The sequence below is a fragment of the Cyclopterus lumpus genome, chromosome 12 (assembly GCF_009769545.1).
Source record: "Cyclopterus lumpus isolate fCycLum1 chromosome 12, fCycLum1.pri, whole genome shotgun sequence".
Lineage (NCBI taxonomy): Eukaryota > Metazoa > Chordata > Actinopteri > Perciformes > Cyclopteridae > Cyclopterus > Cyclopterus lumpus.
In genome coordinates, this window is record NC_046977.1 from 14748612 (window position 1) to 14776541 (window position 27930).

At 45.1% G+C, this 27930-nt stretch overlaps 2 protein-coding genes across 2 annotated transcripts in view; both read left to right on the top strand.

The window, feature by feature from the left end:
• Positions 1 to 27728, top strand: palm2akap2 (palm2 and akap2 fusion). The gene is made up of 7 exons (XM_034547271.1): positions 1 to 74; positions 10205 to 10285; positions 14222 to 14343; positions 23921 to 24035; positions 24823 to 24844; positions 25647 to 25757; positions 26860 to 27728. The coding sequence occupies exons 1-7, from the start codon at positions 24 to 26 to the stop codon at positions 27726 to 27728; spliced, it is 1371 nt and encodes a 456-aa protein (XP_034403162.1). The 5' UTR covers positions 1 to 23.
• Positions 27639 to 27930, top strand: part of LOC117740771 (A-kinase anchor protein 2) — a 34251-nt gene continuing 33959 nt past the window's right edge. The window contains exon 1 of the mRNA XM_034547320.1: positions 27639 to 27684. The gene's annotated coding sequence lies outside the window, so the exon portion shown is untranslated. The remainder of the gene's footprint in view (positions 27685 to 27930) is intronic.

Sequence of the window (27930 nt, forward strand, 5' to 3'; positions counted from 1 at the left end):
CCTGCTTCCCCCACCCCACCAGGATGTCGTGTGAGGAGGCTCAGCTCCACAAAGAGAGGCTGCAGGCCTTGGCGGTAAGTCAAAGTGCATTTTAAAACTGTGTGCTTATTTTTTGAAGTGTTTCATTTGTTGTCTCTTTGTGCTTCTTTGACCTTCCGTCTGGTTGTTTTCTTTCCGTTTGTCTGCGAGTGCTTTCGCGGCCAGCCCCCGTCTCACCTTGACTTCCAGTCATTCACAGTACAATATCACGCCTAGTCTCTCTCTGCCTCTTTCCTGAGTCCCCCCCCCCCCCCCCCCCCTCTCCCGTTCTCTGCCATGCTCTCTCTCCGAAGTAGTCACATTAGTCATTCACGTTCCACTCGCGCCAGTTCAAACACATGTAGAAGGCAGGTCAAAAGAGTGGTCAGTTTTGGTCTCATCGCTCCATGCCAAAGTTCAAGTTTAGCGAACTTTGCCAAATTAATTCCTGTGACGTCAACGGTGGAGGTGCGACACGCCGCGGCGACCCCGAGGCTGTTGGTCCTGTATAAGTGCGGAGCAGCAAACGTTGGCTGGAGATAAATGAGACTAGTTATGGAGTGGTCATGTACCTGGGAGGCTAAATGCTGAGCTTATTAAATAAACATTTTTTGTGTTTTGTTTTTTTGATAAATCACAATTGCAGCAGTTATTTTAGTAGTTTAATTGAAAAATGAATACGCTCAACGTCGGGGGCCCTACTACATGACACCATAGGCCCCCAACAGCCTTCCTCTTTCACGATCCCATGTGCCCTACACTGCTGCTGGGTTTGTCCGTTGTCATCTTTCTTCCATGTCCTTTTTTTGGGTAAACCAACTCTGAGAAAGGTTGGTGGAAAATTGGCTCGTTTTCTTCTTCTTCTTCTTCTTTTTGGCCAGATGTCTGAGGCTTTTAGCACGATCTCAGAATACGTTTGGATACTCAACGCCATGTTTCACGACCACGGAGGCATTTGTTGAAGCGCTTCACTCGCTACTGACTTCAGAGCAACAGTTAGACCTGGGACTACATTTGGCGCCAGCGAGCAACCACAGCATACCACACACACTCAAGACGCACAGAGGCACAGGAAAACACACACAGGAAAACACACACACACACACACACACATTCATACACACAAGTGGGGTGAACAGCAGCAGCAGATGGAGAAACTATTTTGGCCACGTCGAAACATGGCAGCCATACCAGGCTGCATGTACTTAAACCAGTCGGGCACTTAAGTGAAGAAAGAGAGTGGAAAAGTTCCGACAGTTGCGAGGAACAAGCGTTTCTGTGTCTTGCATCATTCTTACGTGTATTGGACAAAGCTCGGGGGGGGGGGCGGGGGGGTTCATAGATTACGGTATCACGTAAATTCCGTTTTTGGTTTGGTGCACGAGGCCAAAAATGCCAACAAATGTCGCAGGATATTCGTTAGCAGCTGTCGTGCCGCTAATTCCATCCTGGAGAACAATCAGAGGTCCTGCTGGAAGTGGCGAGAGAATCCCGGAGCGAAGCCAAGTCAGTCGTTTGAATACAAGTAACAAGTTTGTCTGCTTCAAATGAGCATCTGTCTCGTCTCAGCTGTGTGTGTGTGTGTACACTATATCAACGACAATGAGGGGCACTAATAGCCCTCGGGCCCTACCAGGCACTTGAACAGAGAAGGGTTACGACTACACTAATAGTACTCACAACCCGCTAAGCGCTCTGTAAGCCACGGACTCAGCCAAACAACGCGGAGCCAGTGTAAATACAGAAGCTTTTCCAGAGCGTCTCACAGGGAAGGGGGAAGAGTCTTATAAAACCTCTTTTGCCTGCCAATCAAAAGCAAGCGTTTCCTAATCCGAAGGCCGCTTCAGCACATCAGAAACCCTGGATTAATGTCGTTTAAACTAGTTTATGTGGTCTTTATACGTATGATATCATATTTATTAATTTCCTTGTCTGACTGTCAGTTCTGAATAAGTATTACGAAACCCTTGTGAAGAGGTGTACAGTATACACACACACACACACACTGTCTCTGCAGCTGACATGCTAATGATTTAATCAATAATTGATACTCCGAGACCTCATCAATACTTTAGCAGATCACGAGCCAAATTGGAAGCTTCCGCAAAACTGTCGTCTCCGCATCTGAGGCGCCTGAGCTCACAACTGCTGAATGTCACACTGTTTATTAATTTCCGTGTCCATTTGGACTATGACAGATATGAGTTCTTTGCCACGTTTCATTTATGGAACCCGGATCAGAAGACAATCAGCGTCAGGCAGCAGACAGACCACTCTCTGTAGAAAATAACTCTATAATGACGGCTGTTTGCTGTGTGGCTCATGAATAAAGCATGGCCATAATGGCTGTGAATCACCTTTCTTTTCTTTCCTTTTTTTAGCTTAGCAAAAGGACCACATACCTTTCTGCTCAATCACAGCTCTTGGAGTGAGACAGTGTTGGGACGCTACAGAAAGTCTTCTTTACAATTGCTCAAAGCACATTATACAGGGACCTATTGCCTGCAGTCTGTCCGTCTCGCTTATGATTCAAATCCTATATATGTGACTTTTTTTCTGTAAGCACTTTTCTATTTCTCATGAATTATTGAAGGGGCAAGAGTGCAACGAGCCCTGAGTGGCATCGTTCTACTTCTCCACAGTTGATTTACAGTTGGTTCACTGCTGCGTTCTTTTCCCATCATATGTTGTGTTAAGCTTAACTAAACTGAGTGTAACATGGCTGCGATGGTGTTCTTCTGAGGGTTAGTCTGAATCATTCAGGGTTTTAATCGAAGAGTTGATTAGTCATTTGGTACGTTTGTCCGCAACACTTGCAAACAGTCAAAGATTCCCACCGTCTGATAGTGATCATGTCAGCTGCCAGCGGTGCTGGTTGCCATGGTTACTAATTGGCCAGATTAGGGAAACATTGTGATGTCATGTTGTTAACTCCAGACCTGTAATTGGTATATTATTAACATGTAATTATAGCCATCGGATGGAGTGCAGCCTGGTCAGGGTTCCCCCCAAAAAAACAGAGCATGTGCATTTGTGTGCGCATGTGCACGTGGGTGTGTGTGTGCTCGCATGTGTGTTTATGTCTGTGTGTGTTCTGAAAATGTGTGTGGTTTTGAGACCAGCCAATGAATGGTGAGTGCTTCAGCGTTCTGATTAACTGTTGCCCTTGTGGCCTGACAAACTTAAACGGCGTAGCAAAAATACATACACTAGTGTGTGTGTGTGTGTGTGTGTGTGTGTGTGTGTGTGCGTGTGTGCGTGTGTCTGTGTCTGTGTGTACGTGTGTGTGTGGTGTGTGTGTGTGTGTGTGTGGTGTGTGTGTGTGTGTGTCTTTGCATGCACCCATTCACTGACTTCTTTGTACTGTCTGTGACATGTATACACAGATGACCTCAGCCCTTTGGGCTCTCAGCTAACCCTCTGAAACACACACACACACACACACACACACACACAGACAGACACACACAAACACACACAAGGCCGTAGATTGTCTGGGACCAAGTCTGAGGGGAATTAGGACGTGGTCAATGAGGATTGATATGATGGCGCTGTGTGTGTGTGTGTGTGTGTGTGTGTGTGCGTGTGTGTGTGTGTGTGTGCGTGTGTGTGTGAGTGTGCGTGTGCGTGTGTGTGTTTGCGCTCGCGTGTGTGTGTGTGAGTGTGTGTCCTTGACGAGAGACTGTCGCGGAGATATTTCACCGCAAAAAAAGATAACCTCAAAATCTAAATCTCTGTGCCCGTTGTTTATGGTTTTTAACAACCATTCAAGGCCAATGTGCAATTATGAATGGTCTTATCACCCACAGTTTGATCTCTTTGGGTGAGCTGTGTGAAGTAATCTGGTTAAACTCGTTCTGGAAGCTGGTCTCTGGTGCTCTGGATCCACTTAGTGAGGTCTGACAGAGGGAAGTGAGAGGGGCAGGGTGAAGGTTGGGGGGGGGGGGTTCTAGCTAGACCTTGGCATGCATGAGATTTGTGACTGTGGCATGCAGCGAGGGCCGGGGCAATGGGCTGCGTTAAGAGAGGTAAATAGAGTGGGGGGCTGGGCCTTCCTGCTGGAATGTGTAGTTGCAGTGTGTCCAGTTGACTCACTCATAGTTTGACATATTGGCAGCATTTAACACTTGAAAGCGATACACGGACAATATTGATTCAGGTTGCTAAAATGCGGCCACTTTTCTACTTTCTGCTTTAGGCTGTGAATACAATTCTAAACCTGCTTACCCCCGTTTTTCCCTTGAATTACATGTAGCAGCTCTTTTAATTTAACTGCTCTTACAGCAGGTAATGGAAATGGATAAACTCTTGCGAAATGTAGCCAACTGGAAATTGTTTGTCAGTTATTTGCACGCAATCGGACACGTTCGACTAAATCAGACACTCGCCTGTACCAGTGTTTCTATGCATCGGAGGTGAGACTGAACACAACTTTCAGGCCCTGTTCTGGGTCGTCAGAAGAAAGGGTTGGCAGATCAACCCTCTGCATATGCAGATGGCACAATGACACCGCTGTTGGTTCATAAGTCACTGGAGTCTCTGCGTGTATAGCCAGGTCCGACTGCCCGCACGCGATTGCTCAGCAGGCTTCCTGAATTCTGAAGGTTTGGAATATTTGTGGGTTTTGCCAACCGCCGTCTGAGAATATTTGGATTCACTAGAGGCAGGATTGGATATAGGTGGCCAGTGGAGGCTTGGTTTATGGTCTTCAGCACTTTATGGGGGTGGGGAGTGTGCTCGGGGCAAAGTCATTTCGGAGGGGGGATGGCAACAGGGGGTCTGGGGCACACCAGGCATTACATGCCGTCTAAAATTAGCAGCAGCTGTCTTGGACCTACTGGACATTCTGCCGTGTGTGTGTGTGTATATACGTGTTTGTGTGTGTGTGTGTGTGTGTGTGTGTGCGTGTGAGTGTGTGTGTGTGTGGCATTAGGGTTCATAGACTGGAATGCAGCTCTAGTGGGCACTGGCAGTTTCTAAATGTTTGTCGTGACATGAATCTGATAGTAAACCATGTGGAGTGACGGACACACTGTTGGAGGGCAGAGAGGCCGGCATGCAGCGAAGGTCATTTTAGAAAATGCAGCTATGAATCGAAACAGACCGTTATCGTCCTAATAGACATAAAATGCATTTGGCATGCCGTGTTTGTGTACGACGTCCATGTGAATGCTCGCGTCTCTCCTCAATGTGGACATGGTGAGTATAGTAGTCACCAGCTGCTGCTGCCATTGCATGACAGTGGCGAGACATTTCAGCCACGTGCTACGTCTGCATTTATCGACACCGCCATCGGCTAAGGAGTTAGCGCTCCGTTCACAAATGTCTAGGGAGGACATCAGAGTCAGACAGTCACCGCTCGGGGCAAAGTGGACGCACTCCATGTATGCATTCATATTTATAGGCATCGGCTCATGCGTTATCCAAATGTTCTACCCAGCACAGTAAGTGCAGAATCAAACCCGTGACCTTTCAACCACAGGTCCATTTTAGTCTCTGTTCTTACGTGTTCAGGTACGGCCGCCCGCTGAACGGGAGACGATCTCCACAGGGAGATGTCTCCGCTGGGTGTGTTGGCACGTGCAGAATGTGACTCATCTGATCCGCAGCTCGCGTCCGTTTGCAATCTCAACACCAGCAGAACCTGGAATCCAACATGGCTGCATCACTGCTTTGGCGCATGTTAATCACGTCTGTGTGACCTCATGCCTCAGCTTGTGTGCATCAGTGATGGAGGACGCTGCTTTATAAGCAGGTGTGTGTTTGCAATCAAGTGCTTGCATGTCCAAATTCTGACACATTTTCAATTTTTTATGAAAACTATCCAGTCAGTATATGGACGCGTGATACGAGTCACATTTTGTATCACTCCTACTGAGGTTTTTCTGGACGCTATTGTGTACTAGGATGCATAAATTCGAAATGTATCTATTTTTCGAACCTTTCAATCAAACTTTCCTTTAACTGATATTCTGTTCCACAAAAACTGTGAATCCTCCTTTAAGTCTGGATTTTGTTCAATGATTCACAGGCTGCATTCTCACCAGTCATGTCTGCATTGGCTTCTCTGTTTCCTGCTTTATTTAGTTGTCCAGAAAACAAGGCCTTTTTTCAAATCGTGGGGGCTTGGACCCTGGTACTCCTGCCTGTATTCCGTGTGTGTGTTTATGCGACAATGACCTTGGAAATGTGAGTTTCAGTGCTCTTAACAAGAATACTGTTGCACCATTTGTTAGGGCTGAGAACATTAAACAAAATGAAAACGTCATTGAATAAAAACAAGAGGTTACGTTTGGAAAACGGACCGACCAACGAAGAAGGGCGAAAGTTCATCATGCTGAACTCTAGTTTACAGGAACTGTAACCAGATACTGAGGTTTGACCCCCTTTCCAAAATGTTTAACCTCGTAGGATGGGAGGTTACTCCATGTGACTTTTCATTGGCTTCTGAGGCTAAAAAAAACCCCGTAAAAATCTCCAATCTTAGCCATTTTAAATATTGAACACATAATTTTATATTAGTGTCTAACTCTTTGGAGGGTGTCAAAATAGTGGGAAAAGTGATGTGATGTATGAGAGCCAAGTGGGGCTAAACGCGCAGTGAGTCAGAGTGTGGGAAGTCGTTAGCGTGTCGCCAAGAATGTCAACATATTTTCCAGAGGAGGACGCCGTGTTCTCCGGGGGCCAAATACAGTGAACAGAGCAGGACTCGGGCTCCTTCTCCTGCCAGTTCAACTGCACCAGGCTTTCATCTTTCACGCAGCAGTTTCAGTGGCAAACACGTTTTTTAATTTTTTTTTTCCTGTACTCGCAGACAGTGAAGATCCCTCCCGCCAATTAATTTCTGTTATGATTGAGATGTGAGAGCTGGACTTAGGAACGGATCCAACCCTTTTTCAGAGGAACTCTCTGACCTCAGGCAGCTGAAGAGTCCTCCCCAGTTCAAGTCTTGGCCCTGGAACCAAACATGTTAGTTCAAGTGCAAAAAACTAAAGAAGCACTCTATTAGAAATCCATATTTTCTACAGATAAAGTATCATGGTGGAAGATACAGTATATTGTGAAGAAATTGTCAGGTTTGGATTTCTTTTTTCAAAACAAACATTTCAAGTTTGGCTCCTTGTATACAAAATGACCAAAAGGGGAGGAGTTTGCAGTATTTGCATTGCCAGAGTCCATAACTGGAAAACCTGGAATTCCAAACTTTGCCAAACACTAAGCAATCAGTAAAGCACTGTAATGAGTAAGCAGACCTCCGACTCTGCTGAGATGAATGTTTTATTTATGACAGGCCGCCACATTGTGGTTTCTCTTTTGAAGCATAACTGTGTTACAGTTTTCATCAGTGTTTTCCGCAATGTGTTGTAAGATTATGTTGCATTGCGCTGCTCAGAGCCTGTGTCGGCTTTTTCTTTTACCTCCTTTTGTTTTGTGGGTTTTCCACATCCCACTGCAGTGGGCAGAGGGATGAATGAAGAGCCTGTATTATCTGCCTAAGAGCGATTGTCAACTTCAAAGTCCTGCGCTGTTTAGCAAACCGCCGGAAAATAACTCGTATTTGTATGATACAATACTGTGTTTGCCCATTCTACAAAACTTGCCTGCAGTTCTAGTTGATTTTGAGAATATATTCGTGTCCACACTATCTGTGTGTGCATATTTGCTTTTGTGTGTTTCTCTGGACGTGTATTTGCGTGTGTGTGTGTGTGTGTGTGTGTGTTTTGTCCTTTATGGTCCTTGACATCTGGAGTCCATACCTCTACTTGGGCTCGTTGACTGTACTTCAGAGGCCATGGGAACTGCTGCTGCGGTGTGTGTGTGTGTGTGTGTGTGGGGGGGGTGTACATGTTTGGGTGTACGTGTGTGTGTGTGGGTGTGTGGGTGTGTACATGTTTGGGTGTACACATGTGTGTGTGTGTGTGTGCGTGTGTGTGTGTGTGGGTGTGTACATGTTTGGGTGTACATGTGTGTGTGTGTGTGTGTGTGTGTGTGTGTGTGTGTGTGTGTGTGTGTGTGTGTGTGTGTGTGTGTGTGTGTGTGTGTGTGTGTGGGCGTGTACATGTTTGTGTGTACATGTGTGTGTGTGTGTGTGTGGGTGTGTACATGTTTGGGTGTACATGTGTGTGTGTGTGTGTGTGTGTGTGACAGAGAGAGAGAGATGACCTCAGGTTTTGTACAGATGTTTTTACAGCCTGTGTGCAGCTTTGTGATATGTTCTCCCAACTAGTCTGTGTTTCCTGATTAATTTTTTATAATGAAAGATTGGATCTGGTTGACCTCTTCGACTCCACCACTCTTTGTTGTGGAGTAGGACCTTTTTTATCTTCTTTGGGGGGGGGGGCTAGGGGGTAGAAGGTCAGCAGTATATGCCACATGTACGATTGGAGATGTGCATCATCTGAAAACTGCAGCCTGAAGATTAATTTGAGATGCAGGTGTCAAGCTGTTCTAGTCATAAATCTGTCATCCACATCGTGTTTCGTTTAAGAACATAATCAAAAGTTTAGAAGCGCTTCGAACATTATGAATTATATGGTGGCCATTCGGACACTCAATTATGTCTCATAGTTTGAGACATATTTTGGGGTTGCTCAAAAAAACATAATCCAAAATGCCACATTGAGACCCCTCAAAGGAAGACCATAGGTGAGAAAAGGCGGTTCCCCGTCCCTTAGGGATGACGTTGCAGAGCGTGAACCACAAAGTCCGGTTTGTCCATCCCAGCCTCATTTCCCACCGCCTCTGTAATAAAAGCTCCAAGCAACCCAACGTGACAAACATAATTCATATTTACTTTTGTCCTGATCCGCCACTTTCATGGTTTTGTTCACTTTCGGGCGCCGACAGCTAGAGAGCTTACAGGGAAAGATTGTGTTTATTATTGTTAGTGGGGGAAGGGATGCAACGAGCAGCCGGACGGTGTCACCGTCAGATGCTTTGTGTGCCCTCGACCTTCAACCCAACCTCATCCCCATAGGGTATTCTTGGCCAGCATCATAACAATGTCACGCGATCTCATTTGCTCCTGAGAGGCATCAGTCATTATTCTCAGGATGATGAAGATGTGAAGAAAATGCTGATCAATCAATAATACTCTGTTTTATGTTTATACGGTGACATTCTGTTCAGGTTTGTCTTTTCTGCTTTACTATTATATCCTCTCTGTTTTTTGCATCACTCTCTTTTGAGAGGTGGTCTAACGTTTATACACATTTTGGGGTTTTCCCCTGATGGCTATATTTAGCCAACAGGAAATGTCCCAGAAATCCTTGTTCTGTTCCCACTGAGCGAGAGAGAGAGAGAGAGAGACATGTACAGTATCTCATGCCCTCCAGCCCCAAATAGGGCTGTCCTGGGATCTACTTTGTTTGTATTCCCATGCATTTGCGTCAAACTACATTCAAAGATAGTGACTCCACATCGCCTCAGTCTGTTGAGGATTTCTATTTATTTTTTTCTTTTCCTGTTTCAAAACCTCCCACTCACCGTGCTCCCAGCCTGGCCTCCAAACATCAGCCTCATTCATCTCCACATGAAGTAGAGGATTGTTCGCCCCACCCCAAGTTCAATCTCAACGTCATTTAGAGGCTTCAAGGCTTAATCCCTCCTCTTTGGAGAGCCTGTCCCCCTGACCCCTCACAGTTCTCAATAAGCCCCGACCTCTGACCCCTCTAATACTCTAATATTTATTTTCTGGATCATTTTCCTCTCTGTGTTGGGGTACAGGTGAAGTGAGTGTAATGGGGATCGTTTTTGGTTATTATACAGTATATCCTTTCAGACACATATTCTTGAATTGGAATCCCAGTTTATGTTAATGTCTCGTTTGCTGTACTGTCGAAACAATCGGAACAATTGAATCGCCCACCGAGTAGACTAAACAAGACCGCATCAGTTTAAATTGAACATACTTGTCTGAGAGGCCATTAAGTCTCTGCTCACCTTTTAAATTGAACGCATGAAAACCTTAATTGGCCCGAAGGGATGTTGCCTCGCCGATGATGAGCATTAACTTTAAAACACTCAATCAATACACCATGCGTGCATTAGTGAACCATCACGCGCAACTTTTTCAACTCTTGTTTTTCTTTTCTTTTTTTTTCACTGGCCACCCATAAAAGAATTAATAAAATGTATAAATCTGACGTGTTCTGAGATCTCATTTGATTTTCCTTTTGTCTGTTAGGAGAAGCGAAAATGGCAAGCCGAGATTGAAGACAGGAGAAGCCAGCTCGATGACCTGGTGCTGCAACTACAGCATATCAAGGTTTGTGTGTGTGTGTGTGTGCGTGTGTGTGTGTGTGTGTGTGTGTGTGTGTGTGTGTCTGTGTGATCCACATAAAGTTAGTTTAGAATTATGAACATTTTATGGTGAAGAATGCGTTTTATGATTAGCAGGAGGATTTAGGATTGAGAATTGAGTTTACGGTTAAACTTTAATTATTTACCCCAATGACTGTAAACAACTACAAGGGGAGTTGCAGCATACGGTTCAATCATTGTGAAGAGGCAAAGATTCCATTAGAAAGAAACGGCGAAGACACATTCCTCCATTATGAGGTAATGGACTCTATATTCATTGGCTGAATATGTGATGACATATTTACTCTTGGATCCACGACTTGGCTGAACAAGTCTGGGCTACTGTATGTGGGAGATAAGGGACAGACTTGATGTTCCAGTTAGTTTAAGGTCAGATTTTGAGTTCAGGGTGAGATACCTCCTTCTATTTCATGGATTGGAGTTCCATTCATACATTGTCATATTCATGTAATGTGTTTATGTAACTTTGTAACGCTGTTCATTCTGTACACATGATATGTATTGAATCTGTCCATCCGGGGAGAGGGATCCTCCTCTGTTGCTCTCCTGAAGGTTTCTTCCCTTTTTTCCCTGTGAAAGGTTATTTTTGGGGAGTTTTTCCTGATCCGATGTGAGGTCCTGGGACAGGGATGTCGTATGTGTACAGATTGTAAAGCCCTCTGAGGCAAATTAGTAATTTCTGATATTGGGCTATACAAAATAAACTGAATTGAATTGAATATGAATATGAATGAGGTGAGGAAGAGACTTCAGGTGAGGGTTAGAAGCCAGCAGAGGAATGGAGTCAACGATGTTGCTCACAGCAACACTTTACAAATGTGTGTGTGTGTGTGTGTGTGTGTGTGTGTGTGTGTGTGTGTGTGTGTGTGTGAGGCCGTCATGTATCTCCCTTTATCCAGTCCATCCCTCTTCTTTTTTTTTTCTCCAAATGATAGTTCTTGCCTTGACCCGAAATGTCATAGAGAGTTAAAGAGACAAGACAAAGATGTTTCCTGTGCCTTCCTTTACAGTTTTTACCCGTACGTGCGTGTGTGTGTTTAATTACCTGTGTGCAGGGTGAAATGTGGAAGTCAGCTTCTGGCTAACGAGTTCATTCCATCGAAGCGTCCAAATCTCAGTGCTCCTGCTGTGTGGGAGAGTTTCCCATTGGCTGAGCAGGGCAGGCTTGGATGTTTTCTTTTTTTTCCAGAAAAACACTCAAATCACAACGCACATAAACATATCCCCGTAAAAGAATGCTGCCAGCCGCTATTGATTTGACGTTCGAATAGTCGGCGAGTGCGTAAACGGGGACACTGAGAAAATTATGTGGAGTGCTTGAACCTTTCAAACTAATGAGGAATGAGTCCCTTGGCTGCCCTGTCAGGTGGAGACACACCAGATATAGGAATCATATACATGTTCATATTGTCGTCATCTGCTTATGTAGTTTATGAACTTTGATTTCTGTTTCCCCGTCCTACTTTTAGAACGCACGCGTGAGTAAATGTGAGTGACACTTTGTTAAGGGGAAATCCTGCAGCTCTAAACACTGTGCAGATGCAGGACGGGTACCCGTTCTACTACAAATATGTATGGTAGCCAGCTTTAATATTTGCAATAAAAAAAACACATTCCATTCTGTAATTAGAGACTTTACACACAGTTGGCGTGAATGAGTCTTATATTAAATAGGTTTGATTCCCACATGCCGGTGTTTTCCAGCATTTAACATCCACTAATGGAAATATCGGCAAAAGAGGACCAATGATTAAAGCCATGTGTGTATTTGGCGTGCAACCATTAATGAGGGTTAAGCCGTGGCACCCGGGTTTGATCACAGCCTTAAGTTCATAGTATGGGCGCAGCTGCGAAACATACATTCAAACTCCTCAGCCTTACTCGTCAGGCTGATCCAGCGCTGCCGGCTTTGATGCATATGACTTGTCCAAGCTGGTCCGAGAGGCTTTTCAAATAGTTTATTTAGTTTAAGAAGTTGAAGGATCTTCTCAACACATACAAAATTGTCAGACAAATGTCGTGGAGTATATATAGTATATATACAATATTTACCTCCAAAATGAAATGGGAGTTATATACTGTGTACTTAATTACTGTACAACCCTCTTGGGGAAGTTATCATAAAGTAATTACAAGCCGCATGTTCATAATTGATCATAATTCAGCCAATATCCATTTGAAAAAAATGAAATAAAATGCTTTTCAGTTTCGCTGTTATAAAAGCCTGATGCATTTATTAGTTAGCTGGCACTAGGGAGATGACAGGAAGTGAGGGGACAATGATGGGGTAAGATTAACCTCCAGGCCACGAGAATGCCCCACTTGGCTCCTGGCCGTCTTCTATCTATTCCCTTTCTACTTCCCATGCTCCCCGGAGAAAAATTAAAAGTAACACACGTCATATAACCCAAACATGTCCGTGCTGTGCTCTACCATTCACTGAGCTAAACAGGGAAGGGAGGCCCCTACAGAGTTCAGTTTTCATTCATACGACACCAACCGGCTTGAACTCCAGATGTAATCAGCATCTGGTCACACAGTCCCATTTAATGGCCATTACCTCTGAGTGCCACGCAGCCAGGTAGCATGAAGCAGGCTTTGTAGTCTTCTCTCCAGAGACGTGGTGGCCTGGGAGAGGAAATGGAGACTGGAGCCCAGAGGTCTGATAAGAACCTCTTGGCTACAGGAGTCAAGCCTTCCCGAATGGAGGCGTTGATCTGAGCACGGGACCATGTAAACATCGTGATGGTTTCAGAGCTAAGTTATACCCGGCACTTTGCCTTGAAGCACGCTCTCCTCCGTTTATGTTTGATCCTCTCTGTAGCAGTTATGGATTTTGGTGATTTGATACTTTAACTGTTCAAATTTGGGTTATTTGATGAATTGAGTTATTTGCGCATTATATGATGAATGACATGGATCCTCTATGCCCTCCCCCCCACAGCGTGAGATTGAGAGAGCAGAGAGCTGGTTCTCAGAGGAAACAACTAGTTAATTATTCAAAACAACTTTATTCAACACTGTTTTGTTCTTAAATGGTCCAAAAAGCCTTAATTTACAGGCGATGATGCTTCTTTAAGGTTCCCCCTGCAGGTCAGAGGTCAAGGTCAGCTACAGGTCAGCGTCCTCCTCTGGTTAAATCATGTTTTCTATGCCCCACGTACAGAACAAGAAGAAGCCCGTCCATTCAGTCTAGTTGTGCAACTTGAGTCCCTTTCAAAAATGTTCCTGACTGACAACTCAGTGATAAACAAGATCTCCGTGAGGTTCCCTTGGCTGTGTAGGTGTGTGGCAGCCACACTCACACAAACAAACACACAAACAAACGGCCCAGCTTCCACATTCTGACAGCAGGTGGAGAAATGCTTCGTAATCGTTCCCGTGGTGTGTGTCAGTGTGCGTGCGTGTACTGCTAATTGTCAGCTCTCAGGCCTTGAGCCAAGCAACAGTTTGACAGCAAACAGCCAAAGGTGAAGCTAGGTGTTCCCGCTCGGCTCTGTTGTGGTAACAAAACACGGCTCCACACAGAGACGAGACATTAGATACATAAACACGCTGCTCTGGCATTCGTCTTTAAAGACATTAAAGACTAGCACTAAACCCTGTGTGAAGAGACGACTGGGGCACTCACACCTCCGTATTTAATGCGCTGCCATGCCGACAAAACTTGCCGTGTATCACCGATAACTGCAGTTCTCTTGGCCCGATGCCTCGTGGCGGCTCATGATGTCACAACCAGTGCTATTTGGAGAGCGTTGTGGTGTTGCTATCGATCCGTACCAGCGACTGTAAGTGTAACGGTCACAGTCCGCTGTCCGGACCTCCAACATGGCCGCTCTGGTATGTAACATCACGTAACGTGTCTCTGTTCCCTCCTCAGTCCAAAGCCATGCGTGAGCGATGGCTCCTCCAGGGAATCGGAGTGGAGGAAGAGGAGGTGCGGCGGAAACAGCTGGAGCAGGATGAAGAGCAAGGGAGGAGGCTGGAAGACTTAATGCACAGGTACACACTGACAGACACCACAGTGACACTTGTTCTGGGCTTTGTTTGGTTTTCAGGGTAATTCTGCAGATCTGGTTTGACGGACACATCTGTTTTTGCTACGGCACATCTGCTTCTCCCTTCAGCAACGTCTAGTCTTTTTATTATATTTAACAAGTGGCGCAGATGTTTTTGTACATTCTATCCACAAAGTCGGAAATACCCAAATAATATATGACTACATCAGTAACACACAGCGTGCACCACATGTTATCTTTCTCACCATATCAAACACCAAGGACACAAACAATATAACAATTTAATTTAATCGGCCATATTTGAAGCGTCAAACCAGAGTCCCAGCATAGGGCACTAATTGTGTGCGGCTGAACAGATACACAGTACAGTGGTTAAAATGTACGCGCGCACACACACACACACACACACACACACACACACACACACACACACACACACTGTAATGGGAGAAGTATTGAAGGTGTGGGATGATTCTGCAGGGCAGCTCTGGAATCTTGCCGCTCTGTAACCTTAGAGCGAAAACAAACACCGAGAGTTACTGTACGCATACTCGTCTTTTCTAAAAGCAGATATGACGAGAGTTGACAAGGAATGAAGACAGAGAAGGAGAGCTGGAAGAGAGGAAAAGAAAGATACAAGTGAAAGCAGGGCGTTATTGGCAGAGGAAGACCGGGGGATATTGAGAAGGTGAAAAAAGAAAAGAAAAGAGAGTGATGTGATTCCGTGGGCACTTCCTGCGTTTGTGCCTCTGGGAGGAGCTTCCTGATTCCCATCATGCATTGCTGTGGGTTAGTCATTTCTGGTTCCCCAATGAGGCCAGGGCATGAGATCACCGCTCTGAGAAACAGTTCCAGTCAGCTCTTGCCGTCCTTGCTTTTTATACTCGGATGTGAGTGTTCTCCATTTGCTGCGTGACAATTGGGCATGGCTATACACTTTGTCGTCTTTGAGAGAGGACAAGCATTTTAAGGGATTTTTAAGATTTCTTTAAAAATATATTTTTTTTAGGAGCTGTCCCCAAGCAGTACGATAAAGAAAGAAAATGAATTAGATGTATTCCAAAGTGATGAATAGGCACCGAGGGCTCATGTGAAATTAAATAAAAGTGCCCCATGCCGGCACGCTGTCTGGTGGACTGGTGGCTAATTGTGGAGCATCGCTTCCCGTGGGCACAAGTCCGAACTATTCATGACATTTAATCAACAGTATTTCTATTTGTTTGCACATTTGCCATTCATTCATGTGCTGACTTTGCATTATAGTGTATATGCACGGACAAGAGCGCCCTTGAAAAGCTCATGATATTCCAGAGATATTAAAAGGGAAGAGGAAAAGCCATTATTCCCTTCTGTGTGTTTGGCAAGACCAAACAGCAGGAGCAAAGCCCAAAGCCCACAGTGTTGGCACCACGCTGCAAAAGAGTGGAGGAAAATGTGACACAGAGGATAGTGGCGTGGAGGGTGAAGGCAGAAGGCCGAGTCAATCAGCCAGCAGGCAATGCAGATTCCTTATTTCATAGTTCATACATTCAAGCAACGGAGATCAAAAGCACGCTCGGTAAAATTAGGATCTCGGAGAGGCTCGGGGGGTTAATTAGGTGTCCGGCTCACGCTCCACCTCCTCATCTATCAACTCTCAGGATGAAAGAATCTCTGTCAGCCAGCTGCTGCTGTAGCTTATCACCAGCTCTGGAGAATAACATCAACATCATGCGTCGCCAACGAACACCGCGGCATAGTTTTGGCTGCGCTGTAAACAGTAGCGGCGGTGAGTGGTGAAAGAGAGCGCATTGTGGCCCAGAAGTACAGTTGTGATTGTGGGGCTGCTTCGGGTGAATCACTTCATTCAGCCGCGGCTGAATAGACTCGCTGTCTGGTGGTCTTTTGCAAAGAGGCGATATGGTTTAGTTGGTGGTTTTGATTACTTACAAAAGCAATTAAAACCACGGAGATGACTAAATTGCTATGCCGCCATGTGTTTTTGGTGCGGTTTCAATTTTTTCTTTCTTTTCTTTTTTTAAGAGCGAACAGTGTCGCCAAATTCTGCTTTACCCATTTAGAGACCGGCAGCAGAGAGCCAAGTCAAGTAAAACTAAGTGAAAAAAAAGAAAAAAGTAAAAGTAGAACTACCACATAAAACTGAAGCACAACCACGGAACCATCCATCATTGACTAGCCCTGACTTCCCTTGTGTGTATGTGTGTGTGTGTGTTCTAGTTCATATTCTCCACACACCCAGTCTATAGCAAGGATTCGTTAACCTGGCCTTTTTCTTGCATGTTCATATGTCAAGCAATGCAGCAGAAGCCAATCTCAGGCACTTGCCATTGTGAACCAGGGTCTCAGATGTGTCCTGAAAATTGCTTTAAGTGGAGCTCAGCTGTCTGGGATTAAATTCTCGAGGCCTTCAGGGAACGTTCTTCTCCAGTGGGCGACACAAAGTCACAGAGCACATGTGTGGGAGTCCAAGGAGTGCCTTCAGTCACACAAATCCTAAACCATGAAACCGTTTAACAAAACAGTTTTACGCAAATAACCTTGGAACATCAATCTGAGGAGGCAAAACTGTCTAAATGAAAAGACGAAAAAATGTTATTCATTTGGGTGTGTCGTGTTTTGAAGGTGGTTGATATTTCTGTTTAGATGAACAGGAAGACACTGATAGACAGCTTATGCCATGCATGTGTGTGTGTGTGTGTGTGTGTGTGTGTGTGTGTGTGTGTGTGTGTGTGTGTGTGTGTGTGTGTGTGTGTGTGTGTGTGTGTGTGTGTGTGTGTGTGTGTGTGTGTGTGTGTGTGTGTGTGAGCATTTCAGGCAGAGGGTGTGCCATCTATATTTACTCTCTCTGGGACACCATCCCAGAATATCCCACAACCAAGGCAACCAGATACTTTCCGATACTGATAGGGGTAGTGGTGGACAGATAGGATGCATATGGTCACATTATCTGTGTGCGTGTGCGAGTTTGTGTGCGTGTGCACAATTGTTTGCGTGTGCGCGTGCACAATTGTGTGCGCGTGCGTGTGCGTGTGCGTGTGTGTGTGTGTGGGATCTGTTCGCCAGGTTTTCTCTCACAAAAGAAGATCTAAACTTTTCACCGTCACAATTCCGATAGCGTCCTTGCTGAAACATTAACGGAGGCTTGGAACCGTAATCACGTGTAAACCTGGATTCCCGTAAAACAAACTACAGCACCCTCACACCTATAAACACTTCTGAAACAGATTCCTCTGTCTTGTAACTAAAAGCACAGAAGCCTAGACGTCTTGTCCTTCCCAATTTTATGGCCGCTAGACTAATAACACATGCGCTGGTGGACATTTTAATGACAGAAAGTGACAAAGACACTGGAGGAGGACACATAAACAAGAGTGAAAGAAAGAGGGGGAACAGCTGTATCTGTCCATGGAGAACAACTGCACTGCTGTGAGTGTGCATGAAGAAAACAACTGAAAAGATGCACAAAAACACACAAAAAAAACACGCATCCGTTCAGATGGAAGACACCTTAAAAACAAACCTTAAAACCTTAAAAACAAAGACAGGAGGGCGACAGCAGCTTCTTTGTGTGGTGTGTGTGTGTGCGTGTGTGTTTTTTTTTTACAGTAACTGCTGCCTGCTGTTGACTTTATTGCTGGAAATCGCAGGAAGTGACAGGAAAGAAGAGAACAGTGAAATCGTTTTACCGACATATATACCTTAGGCCGTTGAGCCCTGGGAGTAAAAAATTATAATAATATATATGTGTGTATATGTATATATTTGGAAATAAAGGCAGTATGTGAGGTAGTTCCTGACCTGACCCGTACACACACCGAGCTACTTTGGGATTATCGCACGGCTCCGTGCGGATGTAGCCATCGTTGTAGGGGGAGCGGTGTGGTTTCTTTCACAAAGCGTGCCCTTTGCTGCAGCCGCAGGACAACTGCTGAGAGGAGCCATCAGGAGACGTCTTGTTTCGTTTTTTCAGAAGATGTAGGAATCATTTCAGACATTCAAGTTTGTATTTGAGTGAACTCGGCTGCCACTTAGCTGCCACTTTGTGTTCCTGTTAACCGAGGCAAGGTGTACTGAGACAATTCATCTTAATGTCCCTGCTAAATGCTGCTGCCGCAATGACCTTGTTTCTCTCGCGGAGATCAATACCGTTTCATCCAATCAATCGGTTCCCAGATGAGAGAACCTCTGCTCTAAACTGTTAGTTTGTAGAGAAGGATACATGAGGTCCAGCATGCACTCTGGCAACAGCAAGCTATACTTATTGCAACATATCCGTTGAAGTGCCCTGTATCGTGTTACATAACGGTCTAAGAATATGTGTCTTTTTCTTCACAGTGGCAGTATGAGAGCACAGAGTTTTTTTTTTCATCTGACCAGGGGAGGCAGTTTTCATTTCTGAGCTTATATCAAGAATTTTTAGCTCAAGCTGAAAGTAACCGCAGTGAAAACAAACTGAAGACACGTAAATTGTACCTGGAAATAAAAGGACTTCAGAGAACAGAGCTAGTCGCCAAATGAGGCGTAGGACCGAGACACCGTGACAGGATGGACTGGAATTGAAGAGCATGAGATGTCTGCTGCAGATAACATCCAATCCAAACAGCCTCCTTGTTTCTTTTTCAGCTCCGAGCTCTCGAAGTGGTTACAACGACCTCGTAGTGATAACGCACTTGATTCATGTTCCGTCTTGCCAGAAAGAAACCCCGCTAAGGTTTCTTGTGAAAGTGTCATAAAACCTGTAGCTCATACAGAAACAGAGCAGTGGGCCTTTGAAGTCAATAGAAATTAAAGATTTCTGTCCGCCTAAAATATAAGAGTATATTTCAGTATAAATAACTGCCTGTGGCTATATCTGTACAAGTAAAGGACATTATAGGGCTGTAACTACACTATCGGTGAACACCTGCCTTACATTTGAAGAAGATAGGACAAAGTATGACCATCCTACATTGTTTTCTTTTATGAAAAGATCCAGGCAGAGCTCCAAAAGGGACATTTGAAGCACCTCCTCCATATGGAGTCAGTAATATTTTGCATTGTTATTAGTGCTTATTACACAGTTAAACACATGGTATACGTTTGTGGTAATACCAAAAGTTGTCAATTGTAAACGTGTGGTATCTGTGAGTAGCAGACTGGCTGTGCGTAATAGTGCACGAGCGAGTATGCGGGTGGCTCCGTTACGCACATCATGTATACACGTATGTATACGGCCCCAGGAAAGCTCAATTTGCATTATGCAATACGTCGTTAGAAAGCCTGAAGTCTCCTCTAGACGAAAGGTTTGACAAGCAGTGGTGGTGCAGTCAAACAAAAACGGAGCAAATCCACGTGTCCAAAGCAACGGCAAAGATAGCTCGGCCTCCTGGCTTCAATTTATTAGTATACACAACGCTTAGCCAGATGCTAACATTGTACAATATTGTAAACAAGCGTCATTATGATCGCCAAAGCCATTTTTAGACACAGACACACCACAACGAATCATCAGAAAAAGACCGCACATGAAAAGTGAAAATTATGACCTTGTTGATTGGCGGCTAAGAAGGGGAGGGGAAGAGGTTTCAAGCCTCTCAAAACTGTTGCTCTCATTTAAAGTCCAAATAAGAAATGTCAACTTCATGCGGAAAATACCCAGTAAATTCCCTGGACATAATCTTTCCATTATACTATATATAATATAATATTTGTTGTTGTTAATATGAGAGTAACATGTCATGATTGTGATATTGTAGGGTTTAAAATGCCTTTGTAAGTATGTAAAAAGAGTGTAAACAATTGACAGTAATTAATCTGCTACTATTTTGATAATCTCTTCAGCTGTTTAATTTCAGGATTTTCTGGTTCTAGCTTTTCCAATGAGCAAATTTAGTTTTTTATCTGTTTCATATCCTTGTAAACTGAATAGCTGAATAGTGACATGACTGCCATGTCGTCGAGAAAAACACATGATAGACAGATAAATCATACAGGAGAAAGAAATAAAGAAATGAAGCGGATACGTTTGCTTCATCATGAGAGTCTCGCAAGGACTGAGCTGGGACTCAAAGACAGCAGCAACTGTTTTATAGTTATTTAGCCCTATTGGATGTGTTATTATTAACACTTTGGTTCCCTTTCACCAGAAGAAGTGTCTATAAGTGCATAAAGAAGCACTACTTCAGTATAGTTTGTAAGTGCTGCCATTTTACTCCTCGACACTTTTATTTATATAAATGCTCCTCTCTCTTTCTCTCTCTCTCTCTCTCTCTCTCTCTCTCTCTATATATATATATATATATATATATATATATATATATATATATATATAGAGGAGCATTTTATCATATCTTATATATCGTATGGCTCAAGAACTATTAAATTGTAAGCATATTCAGTCATGGACCGTCTACTGCTGTACTGTAATTATAACTTCTTTAGAGTTCTTTAGTAAGTTTAGAGCAGACTAATATATGACATATTATAAATATAGATATGTTGCGCTTAAATACTAAACAACAAAAGAAAAATATAAACACAATGTAACAAACCCAGTGTAGTTTTTCTTTTGCACACTGATGCTGAGGGTGACACATGAGCAGAGAAGCAGGGAGTTGATTGAACTTCCATATATAGATTTTAACTTATGCTGCTTCCCTTCATGGACTGCTTGGAAACACTATGGCTCCTTGACTCCGCCAACTGATCTCTGCCTCAGCCAATCGGAGGTGTTCATCGCCCAAGCTGCTTCGCGTCTTAAAAAGTGCACCAGCAAAACTCCGAGAAGATCTGTACCTAGAAAGCTCATATCACACACACACGCACGCGCACACATGCGCACGGGATCACGTCTAAAGACACAACGTGGTTAGACTTCCTCCGTACGCGCGCACACACGCACATGCACGCTCACACACGCGCGCATGAAACCAGATGTCTGCTTTTCCTCTTTCAGTATGATGTGGAAAATGGTAGCTGCCCCCCCCACCCCGCCCCCCTCGGGCGTATCCATGGAAACAGGCCTGCGGTTGGTGGACAGGGCGGGACGGTGACGTCACTGGTCTCTTTCAGGAATTGCCACAGAAGATAGGCCAGGTGTAAGGAGAGGAATTGGAGGAGGGAGGAATTAAAGCAAGTATAAGTGAGGTGACATCTGGTGATGGGTAGGGCAGCTAATCACGTGTTGCCCCTCCAGGAGGAGTCCGCTCCTAATAGGGCTCTATGCTGTAGGAAAGGGCAAGAAGCATCCATCGACCATGTGTAGGTCTTCTGTGCACTCGGTTCTGGTCATGTTCTAGGTTTGATCACTAGAGGGCGCCAGACACAAACCTGACCAGTGCCAGCGTGTTTCTCTTTGCTCTGCACATAAGATGAAGGGAGGGTGACACATCCTTTCGACCTTCTCTCTCACCTACTCAAAAGGTTCTACGGTGGAAAAACTCATTCCTGAGGTACCACAGACACAGTTTGCGTCCATGCAAGGGTTGAGATCAAAAATGTACTTATGATTGGACGATTTATTCCAGTGTTATTACGAAATGACCCGTCTGTGAACATTTCCCCAAAACAAGTCTTGGAGGTACATGAAGTAGCAGTGATGTAAAAGGATTAGAAACCTGCGTCCTCTTCCGGATCACATTGTTGCCCATTTTGGCATAACCTCATGCAGTTTACAGGATGCAGGAGTAAAATCCATTTCCCCCCCACCCCACAAGAAAAGAGGGAAAAGAGGAAATGAGAGAGGGAGGAGGGGGGAAGAGTAGCCACATGAGAGGCAACGGGGCCCACAACGTGGGGCCTTTTCACACTGCTGCCGACAATGTGTGTGTGTTACGGAAACTTTTCCCAACTTCCTATATATATATATATATATATATATATATATATATATTTCTCCTATACTACATTCAATACACATGTGAATGGAATCATTCACTTTTTGTGAAATGACACTTCCTGCTGAACTATTTAAATTCAGTTTATTTTGTAGAGCCCAGAAACACAAATTACAAGTTTGCCTCAGAGGGCTTTACAATCTGTACACAAACAACATCCCTGTCCCAGGACCTCACATCGGATCAGGAAAAACTCCCCAAAAACACAGAAAATAACCTTTCACATGGAGAAAAAGGGTAGAAACCTTCAGGAGAGCAACAGAGGAGGATCCCTCTCCCCGGATGGACAGAAGCAATAGATGTCATGTGTACAGATGAACAGAGTTACAGAGATACAACACATTCAATGAATATGACAGAAATTATTCATATAATGAGTAGTACCGAATCGGCTTCACCACAACACAGACTGGGAGAGCTGTAGCTGGTGTGATAGAGGGCCAGTTGTTTTTTCATAATTTAGTCATTCTGGGTACAAAAAGGATGTAATGCAGATATCGCTGACTGGAGACATTTCTCCACTTGGCACTGGGTGGGTTATAACCCCAACGATAACAGCCAGTACAGCCTGGAAAGACGTTGGCTCTCTTCAGAATTGACTGAATGACCCTGAACTGTGCTGATTATTCTGATCCGGACAATGGCTCGAGGGCACAGTTACACAGGGTCATATTTACGATAAGAAATCTGCTCTCCTTTTGTTCAGCCCTCCGATGCGAACAAGATTTCATCGTCGAAGGTAGTGTGCGTAAAAACAGGACAACCCGATGCGCCACAGCTTCTGCTGCCGAAGATGAAGTAGAGTATCAACGCTGGCAGATGGTGAAAGTGACGAGTGCTTAGTTAAAGGCGCCATGTTTGTTAGTACCAACAGATCTAAGAAATATTGTTCACTGTTGATATTTTTAAAAATGGGGCCCAGTCCCGCTGACGGCCTACACGTTCGCGTTCCTTCGAGCTGCTTCAGATACACGGCGGCCTCGTATGGATTCCGTGTCACGGTGGGACGATTGACCGCTTGCAGCCTCCTTATGAACCCTAATATCTTTTATATATCTCGCACGCGCTCACAGACACACGGACGCACAAATTCCTGGCGTCTCAGAGGAGTGCACTCTGTGAGTGCTGGCAGCGAGTGAGGAAGCAACCCCCCCCTGGCCCTCCTCCCTGACTGCTTCCTCGTATTGTTGCTACATCCATGTCTTAAATGTCCACGTGAGCGTGCGTGTGTGTGTGTGTGTGTGTGTGTGTGTGCGTGTGTGTGTAAGTCTGGTTTAGGCAGCAGTTTTGGGAATGGTACTGTTTCAGAAAGAAAACAACAACGCAGAACTGGTATTCTCAGGACTTGTTTTATCTTTCGTTGGGCTCGTAATCACGCTCAGGATTCAGCTCATATCAGGACTTAGTCTCCAAAAAACCAAACAGAATGACACATTTTAACCAGATGTTATTGGGAACAGTGCCGTGTAAATGCACTGTTCAGTGAAACATCTGTCCCTCTCTGCAAGCCCGCGTCCTATGAGATTATTATAGGGAAGCAATCTGTGTCCTCTCACGAAAAAAATAGTTAGAAAAATTCCTGATACTAGCCTTCAAGAAGAACATGGCAACGAAACTCCTCGATTCTTCAACTTTTCTTGTGTCATGAGAGGAAAATGCATTTCCTGTATTTCTTTGTGCTTGCAGGCTGGAGTTTGAAATCGTCACTCTGGAGAACGAGGAGTCTCAGATATCCGCCAAAGAGCAGGTTCTACGGGAGCGTCTGAAAGAGACGGAGCGCTCGATAGAAGACCTGCAGAAGGTGTGGAGAACACGGACTTTCGAAGAACTCTTTTGGGTGCTTCTAGAGTTACAAATCGGTGGCTTTGGAAAAAAGGAAAACGTGTTAATGCTAAAATCCTTCCGCTCTATAGTTGCGGCTGACGTTACAGTTGTGCAGCCACCCGTCCTCCATCCCTCCTCACGGGGAGTTTTTCAACTCTTGTCATCAGTTTCTTGTTTGATTACACGATAATTGCTTTTCTTTCTTTTTTTTTTACTCGCATTCATTGTATTTTTGTTTGTTTTTGTGAGAGCAGTGAAAATGGCATGGAGGGTTTTTATAGACCTGGCTGCTAATTAAAAACACGAGGTCGCCATAAATGAGATGAAAGAATAAATGTTGTGTTTACGAAACAGAGCGGTTACTCTTTAATTGCATTCTAAAACACTGATAACTTGGCAGTCAACCTGATGCAAATGTTGAAGCGGGCAGCACTGAAGAAGTGGTCTCATTGAAGTTTGCTGGTTGTTTTTGAAGTTATGGTTAATACTGTATCCAATTTAGTATTATTATCTAAATAAAAGTAGATGCATTGGATGATGGTGGAAAACAAGAAAATACTATTCATGTTGGCTCTTAAATGCTTTCCAAGAAACAAATGAAATATCAAGTAATTATTTAATATATTCCTTACGCCATACTGTTTATGAATAATAGTTTTTGTTGCATAAAGCCTTCAATCATGATTCATTTTCATAAACTATACCAGAAAAATACATCCCTCTGCTATGGCTCATTTGGATTTTTTTTTCTGTCTGTCTTTCAGAGTCTGATGACCCATGATGGAGGTATGACACACACCTACACAAAACACACACAATGAAAACGCACAAACACACCTCTTTGGTATGATGTCCACTGCTGAGTTATTGTTGTTTCCTAGCAGGGGTCCCTCTCTTTCTATTTCTGTGTGTGTGTGTGTGTGTGTGTGTGTGTGTGTGTGTGTGTGTGTGTGTGTGTGTGTGTGTGTGTGTGTGTGTGAGTGTGTGAGTGTGCCTGTGTGTGTGAGTGAGTGTGATTGGGGAGGAGGGGGGGAATAATAGTCTCGCTGAGGCAGGAGGGATGCAGGCCAGAGTGCGCTCCTGAACCCCCAAACACACACTCAGCCATACCCACAGACTCTCCCATAGAAATACATATACCTACACACCAACACACACAGAACGTGGCTCAGCGAGACTATTGAAGCCCCCCCACACACACACACACACACAAGGCCATGACTCTGCAGCCTGCAGTCGCTGGCTTTATCCCTCCTATTCAGCCCCGTAAAGCCCCAATGCTTTGTCCCTGCAGTCACACACACACACGCACACACACAAACACACACTTCTGCTGCATAAGCACTGAACCTCAGGGGTGCTAGATAGAGTTGCCGTGGACACAGAAACGGAGAGAGGAGGAGAGTTAGAGGGTGTGTGTGTGAGTGTGTGTGTGTGTGTGTGTGTGTGTGTGTGTGTGTGTGTGTGTGTGTATTTCTGTCGGGGTGTGGTTAAACATCACTGAGGTGTGTGTTTGTGGCTCTCCCTCACGGCCTCTACCGTCCCCCTGATCATGTGTCATTTCCCCCCCATTGCTCCTGCTCACTAGATGCCACCGGCTGCATGTCCGCCCCGCTCTCGGACTGCACGGACCCCGATCCTGATCACGTCGTCCTGGCCACGCAGCCCAGGACCGGCCCACCTGCCACAGCAAGACCTGGTAAGACAGAGGAAGGGAAGAGAAGAGGAGAGGGAGGGAGGGAGGGAGGGAGGACTGGAAGATTTTGGGCCGCAGCCAAGTTGGATTATAACCAGGACAAGCTCACACGCACATGGAGGGTGGACGTTCATGGATACTCGCACGTTCCCACAAATAGCGTCAAATCTCATATGGACTTTTAACATAAAGGATATGCAGCCAACACAGTCATGAACTCATAACGACATGACACATGGACATCAGGCTCTAGATCAATATTTGATTTGACTTTGAAGAATGTGTGCTGTCTCCATGTTGGTATAATAATAACCTTATATATTTTTAATACAACTCAGACTGTAGAATGAAATACAATAATTAATTTGCATTACTTTTAGTGTCCGTATTAGTTTTATAAACTATTTTTTTATAGAATTAGTTTTTAGTACTACTTTGCTATATTAATGCACAACAGGGTTAATCATTATTAGCTTTATTTTTGATCCTAGTGGGTTTAAAGGGGGAACAAAAACTAACGTTTTGATTGTAAAAGGAAATCTGTTGAGTTCATTATCTTCAATGGTTGTTTCATTGTATTCAGTGGTGCTGACTTTGCGGTAAAAAAATAAAAGCTCAGCTTTCGGGGCAGCGTGATGACATTGTGCTTACGCCTTATCTGCATTAAGAAAAAAATTCTGCATAAAAAAAGTCTAAGAACATAATTAAACCTCTCGATATGTGTTACTGCAAGATTAACTGAATTATTGCAGAAGCAAATGTTTTTATGAAACATTGTCCTTTGTCGAGAGTGAGGACCAAAGGGGAATTATTTTATTGGCAGCCTTTAAGGAAGGCGATTACCATACAGTAGCTGTCACTATATATATATATATTAATATAATTATTAATTACTTAATATAACTAGCAATATTAGACACAGCGAGGGAAAGTTAGGTATTTTCATTTTGTGTTCACTCACCTGCATCTCGAAAAGGATCAAGTTAAGGTAACGTATTGTGTTTTACTAATTACACATATAGAAACTTATAACCCTCCCTCCTCCCTGCCTCTCCTCTCATTTACTCCACCCCCCCCCCCCCCCCCCCCCCCCCTCCCCTAACAGCATTGTTTGCCATGGAGATCAACGTGCAGCATGACCCGCTGACCGGCGAGCAGCGCGTCCTGTCAGCCAACCGCGTGAGCCCGCTGGATGCGGCGTCGCGCGGCGTCAAAGTCTACGACGATGGCCGAAAAGTGGTCTACGAGGTCACATCCTCTGGGGGCGTGTCCACCAGCACCATGGAGAACGGTTGGAGCTCCACGCAGGTGGAGCAGCTGATCCAGCGGGCTGCAAGACCTGGCGTGCAAGCAGGAGATGGCAGCCAGGGTCAGGTGATGGTGACCCCGGCTGCCCCGCAGGCTTATGTCTGCGGGGCAGATGATGACCTGTCTCCGCCCTCCTGCGCCCCACCATCCGTTCCTTCAAGCCCACCAGCCCAGGTCATCCTCCAGAGGGAGACCCGGCTTGGCATGATGCCCCCCTCTGCTCCCATCACAACCCAGCCCGGCTCCTCAGCCCACCCGGGCGGCGAGCTCAACTCCCAGCCGCAGGCCAGCGTGGAGCACCCGATCACCATGGTGTTCCTCGGCTACCAGGACATTGAAGACACGAGCGAGAGCAGGCGGCTGCTCGGGTTCGACGGCGCCGTGAAGGCCGAGGTGGTCCTGATCGACGAAGACGACGAGAAATCGCTGAGGGAGAAGACGGTCGCTGACCTCTCCATCGTCGATGGCACGGCGGCCGACCTCGTGTCGGGGCGGCCGGCCACATCCGAGGCCGTCAGCACGGAACTGTCATCCGATGGCCGCGAGCCTGACAGCACCTCCTCGCCCCCCGCCAATCCCGACGCCAACACGGCCCCCCCGCCCGGCCTCACCCCCGCCACAGGTACAGACAAGAGGAAACGCTGCGAGTGCTGCGTCCTCATGTGACTGAATCTTCTGCCTCTTCCACCCTTTTATTATTACCCACAACACCCCTCTCTTCTCCTCTGTCTCTGGATGGCTACTAACAGAAGCCCCGCCTTTCTCCTCCTCCTCTGGACTCTGATCGGCTGGCACACACATGCACGCACACACACTCTTGACTGACCTTTGACTTTTTACTCCGTTACGTTGTGACCTCTACATCTCG